The 9,358-nt window shown below is 41.5% G+C and overlaps 1 protein-coding gene across 1 annotated transcript in view; it reads left to right on the forward strand.

The window, feature by feature from the left end:
• The window catches only part of F13A1 (coagulation factor XIII, A1 polypeptide), a 352,784-nt gene that overhangs the window by 268,194 nt on the left and 75,232 nt on the right, over positions 1-9,358 (forward strand). Inside the window, exons 8-9 of the mRNA XM_006864109.1 lie at positions 1,004-1,107; positions 3,161-3,249. Of these exons, the coding sequence (XP_006864171.1) occupies positions 1,004-1,107; positions 3,161-3,249 (193 nt within the window). The remainder of the gene's footprint in view (positions 1-1,003; positions 1,108-3,160; positions 3,250-9,358) is intronic.

The raw sequence follows: 9,358 nt of genomic DNA on the forward strand, positions 1-9,358 counted from the left end.
CAGAGATGGGGGCATGGAGAGGGGGAGTGGCTGAGGACTCTAGATTCATGGACTAAGAAGAGAGGGACTAAGAGCTGGTGGCCAGGAGCAGACTTGCAGAATGTGTCCTTTGGAGATATAAATTATTATATATGCTTGAGTGGGTTTTTTTGTTTGTGTGTTTTTTAAAAAGCTAAAGTGGATGTAGAAAAATACTGTTAACTGATGGTACATGGAGGGGATTATAATCAATATAATGAAGCAAGGTATATGATTTGTTGAATGTAAAACTGATGATATGCCCTGTAATCTTTCACTCAATCCACAATAAAAACCTTAAAAAAAAAGTTGGTCTAAAAGAGACTGTTGGAATCTTCAAGACTGTGGCCCTTAAACACTCTTGTAGCCTGAAACTAAACTCACCCCCAGGGATCAAGTTTCAGTCAAGCAGTGGACACACTATAAAATGAACACCACCAACAGTGGACACATTTCTCAGAACAATCAACCAAATGAGACCAAAAGGGCAGCATGTGCCCAAAAACAAAGTTCAGAAGGCAGGAAAGAAGGTTGCACGAAACGGGAAACCCAGAGAGAAGTGAAAATTACATTGTGGGGATTGCAACCAGTGTCATAAAACAAAATGCATGTAGATTGTTAATAGAAAACTAATTTGCTTTGCAAACTTTCATCCAAACCACAATAAGAAGTTCAAGCAAAAGAAAAAAATCAAAACTTTTTAATGCAAAATGCACTGACTAAAACAGCATTCAGTTAACTGGAAGCAGATATTCACAAGAGAAAAGTGACTCCCAGGCTCGTGAGTGACCCAGGGTGTGCCACTGGATATGGGTCTGCCGTGTAAACTCAAGTCTAGTTTCCCAGCATGTTTTCAGGGCCCTCAAACTACCTTAATGCATTCTAGTAATTTGTAGATAACATAACACAGGATTTGATTATCTTGTTGATGTCGTAGAGTGCTGATACTGAAGGGAAGCTTAACTTCTTGGTTATATTTCTGAAGGAACTACCACTGCTGGAATGAAGCCTGGATGACGAGACCTGACCTACCTGTTGGGTTTGGCGGTTGGCAAGCTGTGGACAGTACCCCCCAGGAAAACAGTGATGGTAAATTACATCCTCCCTTTGAGAAATCACTTCAATACCAATCTGTATTTTGCTTTTATGATTGCATTTGATATGTGGAAACCACCCCCATTACTTACCAACATCAGAAGTGTGCTTTCTGGGCACATGAACAGAATACCTGCCAATCAAGTTTAATTTCTTCCTGATTATTATTTGTTGTTGTTAAGCGCTGTCAAGTTGGTTTCAACTCACAAGGACTCTGTATAGAGTTTCCAAGGAGCATCTGGTAGGTTTGAGCTGCTGACCTTGTGGTTCAAACTAACCTTGCAGTTTAGTGCATTATCTGGACAGTCAGCTTTATCCTGATAATTTTATAACTTTTAGAGCATAAAACTTAGCATATATAATTCATCTCCTCTTGCTTTGACAAGCAGTTTTGAAGATGAGAAAAAATATCTGTGCAAGCATTTTATTACCCTATAAAACATACTTTAGCCCTCCCAGATATACAGTGACAATTTATAAGGCAGTAGACAAAATTAGAAACTCAAAAAAATAATTATAGATTGTTCTTTAAATTCTTTTTTCTCCAGAACCCGATTTCTTTCAAAACTTGCGTATAACTGCATTAGTCTGGTAACTTACAAACTAGTGTAAGCAAAGGAAGCTGTGATCTCTCCCAGATTTTGATAAAATGAGATCAAAGGCCTTCATTTCTGCTTAATGCAATGCAAAATCCGTGTGATGAGTACATGATCATGTTGTCTCCTCAACTGTTGATGTAATTCATTGACATGGATATGCAAACATAGAAAAGCATAAACCAGTTGCCATCAAGTTGATTCTGGCTCATGGAGCCCCCACATGTATCTGAGGAGAACGGTGCTCCATAAGATTTTCAATGGCTGATTTCCCAGAAGTAGACAGTCAAGCCTTTCACCTAAAATGCCTCTCAGTGGACTCAAACCTCTATCCTTTCAGTTACCAGTAAGCACTTTAATCATACGCACCAATCAGGTATTCCTACAGTGCATAAATATTCAGTATGTACTCCTAGGGGAACGTTATTATAACACTGGGTTTTAGGAGAGAAAGTTCAGAACTTCAGCGTTCTGAATTATATGTGATGAGATGACTTCTCTCCTGTCATAAGCTGACTCATAGCAGCTCATCTCTTATCAACTAAAGATAGTGATAATGTCTAAAGAACTTTAGAATGTTCGTTTTAATATGGAAACCGCTGACTTCCCGAATCCCTGGTAGGCATTAGTCAATGTGTGTGACTAATGCCAGACTCTCCAGTTAAACTTGACCTCAATTGTGGGTAGAAATTAATCTCCAAAACCTCAAGACAAAAATCAAAGTAAACAGAAATCAGCAACCACTAAGCATGCATCAACATTTTCCACATTTGCAACCCTGTATATGAGTCCTGGTGTGACACTGTAGTTAATGCAGTAGACTGCAATGTTGGTTTGGATCACAAGATTGGCAGTTCAAGCTCACCAGCAGCTCCTAGGAAACCCTAGGGTCACTATGGGTCAGAATCGACTCGATGACACTTAACAACAACACAGGGTTTCTGGAGTCCTAGTGTGGTGCTGTGGGTTAATGTGTTGGACTGCAAGGTTGGTTTGGACTGCAAGGTCAGTGGTTCAAGTTCACCAGATGCTCCTTGAAACCCTACACAGGGTCACTATGAGTCAGAACCAATTCGATGGCATACAATAACAATGGTGTTTCTGGGGCTCTGTCTTTACGGGACCAGAAAAACCCATCTTTCTCCCAAGAAGCAGCTGGTGGATTTGAACTGATGACGTTGCAGTTAGCAGCCCAATGCATAATTCACTATGCCAACAGGGTCATATATATATATATATATATATTAAATATAGCTTCACATTTTAGTTTTCACTTCAAACCAAACTCTCTTCATTACGTGTGTTGGCCTTCAGCTATCTCTGGCCTTGGAGCACACTGGAGTAAGTCCATGATAAAGTTTTGAAATGCTTCCCAGGTACTATGAACTGTACTGTGTCCAAGCAGGAATGGGAAGGGCAAACTCACGCTCTCCTCCCTCTGTGTACTGCAGGGATGTACCGTTGTGGGCCAGCCTCTGTGCAAGCCATCAAGCACGGCCATGTCTGCTTCCAGTTTGATGCACCCTTTGTGTTTGCAGAGGTGAGTGAAAAACAGAAGAGTGCTGTTTTCCTCCTCAGTCTCTTAACACGTGAAAAAGATGATACTGGGTTGTTACTTCGAAATTTCCCAGGTACATGGTGTATGCTCCTTGTTTCCAAAGTTAACCAGGCATCATTCCAATCTCCAGGCTCTTAATTCTAAGTGCAGTTCATACCTGAGAAACAATCATTTACTAGACTTCACTTATTTTCTATACTCATAAAATAGGTATTAACTGGCCCTAAGAAATAAGGTGATTAAATTAATTACTCGACCAAAAATTAGTGGGGAGAGTCCTTGAATTGAAATTTTGGTGCATACAGCTTCTCTCTGGGACTAGTCCAGTAATCCCTGTAACATAAAATCCAAACACTCCATGGTCTTGGTCTGGGAACTGTCCTGAATTCCCTGCCATCACTGGGGAGGGGAGAGTAGAGGTGCCAGAGCTAAGAGGAAGGAGCTGCTAGGAAGGAATGGGAAGGAGAAAGGGAGAGGTGCAGTTCACATAACGGAGTCGTGGAAATACTTTATTGATGAGTCTGGAATGCTGGAAGAACTGAGGAGGGGGCTGGAAGAAGAGAAGGCAGTAAACAATACTACCATGAAAGTCAAACAGAATGTAAGAGATGTCAGATACGTGGAGAGATGGAGCGGCTGGCAACTCTAGACTCATGGAGGGAAAGGGGCTGTGTGCTGGCGGCCAGGGACCAGGCTTGCAGGGTGTGCCCTTTGGGTGTTCAAATGATTGCATATTCCTGAGTGTTTTGGTATACATTCCCCCCAACAAAAAACAGAGGGAACAGAAGCCAATACTGTTGAATGATGATTCATGGAGGGGACTACAATTATTGCAATGAAACGAAATACGATAGGATGAGTATAAAACTAATGTTTTCCCCTGTAAACTATCACTCAATTCACAATGAAAACTTAAAAAAAAAAAAAAAAAAGAGAGAGAGAAATGTCAGGTAAAGGAACAGGCTGAGAGTTTGCACGGGAAGATATACACATGGAAGTCTAAAAACAACACAGGGTTTCTGGAGCTATAGTTTCCTCAGCTATAGTTGAACCAGTTAAACACAGTGAAATAACAACTACCTTGTACTAAGCTCATATTTATAATCACTTTACCTATTACTTTATATTCTTGGTGGTGGCAGTAGTTCTGTGTCATGGAGTCAGTTCCAACTCATAGTGACCCGGTTTCTGAGGCTGTAAATCTTTACGGGAGCAGAAAACCTCATCTTTTTCCCACAGAACAGCTGGTAGTTTTGAATCGCTGACCTTGAGGTTGACAGCCCAATTCATAACCATTATGCTACCAGAGCTCCTTAGTAACTCTTTAAAATAAGTATTACAATTCTTCTAATTTTACAAAAAAGGAAATTAAAGTACAGAATTATCTGGCTAATAAATGGTAAGTAGCAGTGTGGTGTCCTATTGTGGCACTGCAGGATAAGCACTGGACTACTGAGCTCAAACCCACCAGACACTCCTTGGAAATCTTTTACAGGGTTGTAATGAGTTGGAACCAACTCAATGGCACTTAACAACAACAACAAGTAGTACAATGGGAACACTGTGGCCCTGTAGGATAAGTATTGGACTGCTAACCAAAGATTGAACTTTCCAGCCTCTCTATAGGAGAAAGATGAGGTTTTATGCTCCCGTAAAGATTTACAACTTTGGAAACCCTATGTACGATCACTCTGAGTCAGAACTGATTCCACAGCACTTAACAACAACAGCAGTGTAATAAACATATTAAACCTCAGTTGTCATCAAGTTACGTTCACCTCATGGTGACTTCATGTGTGTCAGAGTAGAACTGGGCTCCACAGGATTTTCATTCACTGATATTTTCAAAATTAGACCACCAAACCTTTCTTCTGAGATGCCCCTGGGTGGACTTGAACTTCCTACCTTTCAATAGCAGCCTTTACTTAGGAATAAGTGCTTGTACTGAGTCTTGAAGGTTGCTTAGTACGTCTTCAGACAATGGCTTATAAAGAAGCATATTGGGCAGAGGAGAGGACTTCAGGCAGGTGAGCACTGAAGGGGGAATATGGGGAATGTCAGATGTGCAACAGGAGATGTCAGAACTGAAGACTGAGGAGATGCCCACCTGCTGCCATCAATTCAGTTCTGACTCATGACCTTGCAGTTAGCAGTCCAGTACTTAACCCACTGTACCACCCAGACTCCATCTGAGGGAATGAGGCAGACAGAAAGATGGACACTGTCTTGTAGACAGGGGATTCTCACTGAGGAAGAATGTGAACCAGCTCGTAGACCACTGACAGCCTTCTGGATCACAGATCAGATGGGAATGTCACTGGACTTGGGAAACCAGCTAAAAGATGGAGACAGGGACAGAGAGGCCTGTCCTAAATCAATGGCAACAGCATGAAAGGAAGAGACAGGCAAGGGAAATATTTAGGAAGTAAAATAAGTGTGGATATTTACACAGCAAAAATCAGAAATTTGAAACCTATCAAAACAAGAAAGTTTCTTGTACAGGACCTATCATGATAATATCTAGAACCCTTGGGAGACGGGGCAGACTGTATCTGGAATGGTATCCCTAGATTTCCCTTTGGGATTTGAAGACTTATGCAAATGTCCCGAGCTACCATCTTAAAGTTTATTCTATGAGAATCGCTTAATGGAAAATCACACTGAAATTTACAAAGGCTTGTTTTTATATTTATGTTTTCATTATGCTTTATCACACTAAGAGAGAGGGAGAACTTTCCTCCATGAATTGCCTAATAGTTGTTAATGTAAATGCTTTTTGTTAGACTTAAATATAGATCCAGTGTTATGAATATCATCAGCATTTGCAGATGATAATTACTTCTCCTCATCCACTGTGGAGACATGTCTGACAGTGCAAAATTTGTTGCTCTAGCTCAGACTGAGCTCCAGGACTGAGCCATTTATGAGATATGTTCAAGCTGTTGAAAACTGTCTGAGGAGACATTTTCCAAGGGGGCCTAAAGCAAGACCCCATGGGGAGTGCAGCATTGAACTTTAATGATGATCTACATGACTCAGGGTTTGCACAGTGCACCCCTCCTTTCTCCTCCTTGCTGTGTAAGCATGCCACTGCTCGCTTCTCCAGCTACGTCAGCAAGAGTTGCCTTTCCTTGCCTCTCAGCAGGTTCACTTTTCTTGCTCATTCTTTACTCATTTCCGGGCTAGATGAAGCAGTGTGTTCACTGACTAATTTTTTGGTTTTCCTAGGACTGTGATCCCCTTCAGTGAAAATAGAATCATAAAATATAAGAGTGATACATGGAAACAGTCTTATCTTCTGTTTCTTATCTTATCATTTTCCATTAGGGAAATTTACCCTTCTCATTTGTTTCAGGGCTTGAAGTGTGTTTAGTTAATGTCTTTCCTTCTCTTGTCTTCATCATGTGGTGGGTTCCTCCAGTTCTCAAGGCCCATCTGCCTTTCTTACCCCAATTCATGGCTGCCTAGGACTTCTGAAAAGATGAGAAGAATGAAGAATGGTTCTAAGTATCTGAAGTCATCTTCTGGATGTTCATGTTAATGAGGCATTTGGGATGCTCCTTCACTTTTATCTTGTTCCTGCTATTGTTGTTGTTAGGTGTCATCGAGATGGTACCTACTCATAGCAACCCTATGCACAACAGCAAGATACACTGCCCGGTCCCGGGCCAACCTCATAATTGTTGCCACACTTGAGCCCACTGATGCTGCCACTTTGCCAATCCATCTCGCTAGGAGTTTTCCTCTTTTTCTATGACACTCCACCTTACCAAACATGATAGCCTTCTCCAGCAATTGGTCTCTCCTAATAATATGTTTGAAGTATGAAAGACAAAATTTGGCCATCCTGGCCTCCAAAGAGCACTCTGACTGTAATTCTTCCAACACAGATCTGTTGGGTTTTTTTGGCAGCCTATGGCACTTTCAGTATTCTACTCTAACACCTTAACACAAAAGCATCAATTCTTCTATGCTCTTCTGTAGTCACTGTCCAGCATTCACATGCATATGAGATTATTGAAAATACCACAGATTGGGTCAGGTGCACCTTAGTCCTCAAGCTGACATCTTTGCTCTTCAACTTGTGTTTTTTTTTCTAATGTTTTGTTGTGAATTATGTGATAGTTTACATGGGAGAACATTAGCTTTACATTCATCCTATCGTATATCATTTCATTGCCATGGTTACAATCCCCTCCATGCATCATCAACCAACCAAGTCTGCCCCCTGGTCATCAGCACACAGCCCCTCTCACTCTCTGAGTCTGAAGTCACCAGCTGCTCCATCTCTCCATGATGCAATTTGATGAAGTTGACCTACACCTATGGATGCAGTAGCTCAAAAGAGGGACCAAATCTTTACAGTGAGGATCATTCCACACCCTCCATACACAAAGTAGACAGGGATGGGCATCTTAGACATTGGCTACCCAAAATGAGGGGGCTACAAAGGCAAGAAGTGACTGGCTGACAAGTTTTCAAGAGGGAGCCTAGATCCAGAGGGTATGGAAGAAGGTAGAATCTCCACTGAATAGTATCAAATCTGTCTGGGCAGGGCTAATAAAAGGAGATAGGGATAGATCCCTTGTGGTACAATAGTGAATAAGTGGTATCAGGACTGACTGCGAGGGTTGGAAATGTAAAGGTGGACGTTTGTAGCAAAAGGAGGGAGTGACTGACTTTGCAGTCTAGGAGTGGAGTCCCTGGGACCGTCAAGGGAGAAGAGCAGAGTGTGAGACCCTAACCAGAGAAGCAATGATGCCAGAGATGGAGGCAGAGACGATGATGTGGAGAGATGGAGCGGCCGGGAACTCTAGACCCAGAAAGTGAGAGGCGCTGTGTGCTGACGACCAGGGGGCAGGCTTGTGTGGTGTACACTTTGGTTGGTTGATGATGCATGGAGGGGATTGTAACCATGGCTATGAAACGATATAGGATAGGATGACTATAAAGCTAATGTTCTCCCATGTAAACTATCACATAATTCACAATAAAACATTAAAAAAAAAAAGTCCAAGCATGTATATGCTAGTATATAATTTTTAAAGGCACACACAACTATAACATCATAATAGCAAAGTTCAAAAAAGTAGAGGACAACTAATGCCGGCAAGGATATGGAACGACTAGAACCCTTCTACATTGCTGGTGGGAATGTAAATTTGTTCAACCACTCAGGAAAATGGTATGGTTCTTCCTCAGAAAGTTGGAAATAGAAATACCAAATTCTTGGTATATATCCACAAAAAATACGAGTCAGAATGCAAGTAGATATATGCACACCAATGTTCATTGCAGTACTATCCACAAGAGCAAAAAGTTGGAGACAATCTAAGTGCCCATCAATGGGAGAATGGATAAGCTCTGGTACATACACACAATGGAATACTATTCTACCTTGAAGAATAATGATGAAGCTACAAACCACCGTGTAACATGGATGAACCTTGAGGACATAATGCTGAGTGAAATTAGTCAGACACAAAAGGACAAATATTGCATAAGACCATTATTTTTAAAACTCAAGAAAATATTTCCATATTAAAAGAATAATTCTTTGAGGGTGACCGGAGTGGGAGGGAGGGGACAGCAACTCCCAGGTTAAGGGTAGATATATGATGTATTTATTGCCCTCCCCATCACTCGGGTGATGGGGAGGGCAATAAGTAGGAGGGGCAAGGTAATGTACAAGAGAAGGAGGAGGGCGGAGGAATGGGGATGATAGGGAAAGATTTAGGGAGGCATACATGGGCTAAATGAGGCATAGGTAGACTGTGATGTATGCACAGCCTTAGAACAACAAGGCTCTATGGTATAGAGATCGAGACATAGTCTGAATGGGTAAAGGAGGGGAAGTAATGTTAAAGTGTTTGGCTGTTTTGTGGATATTGGATTCCTCTGCCTACTGGTGTAATATAGACATTTAAGTGGCGTAGAAAGGAACATTGGCAAAGATGATTACAGAAAGCTCATAAACCTGTCTTCAGTCTATAACTGACTGGATTATCTAAAAGGGGACTAGAATGTCCCCAGAGAAACAGGCTTCTTGTTAAGCCTTGTGGAGTGTAGGTGGAATCCTGAGCCCTACACA

The sequence above is a fragment of the Chrysochloris asiatica genome, unplaced genomic scaffold (assembly GCF_000296735.1).
Source record: "Chrysochloris asiatica unplaced genomic scaffold, ChrAsi1.0 scaffold00060, whole genome shotgun sequence".
NCBI classification, from domain to species: domain Eukaryota; kingdom Metazoa; phylum Chordata; class Mammalia; order Afrosoricida; family Chrysochloridae; genus Chrysochloris; species Chrysochloris asiatica.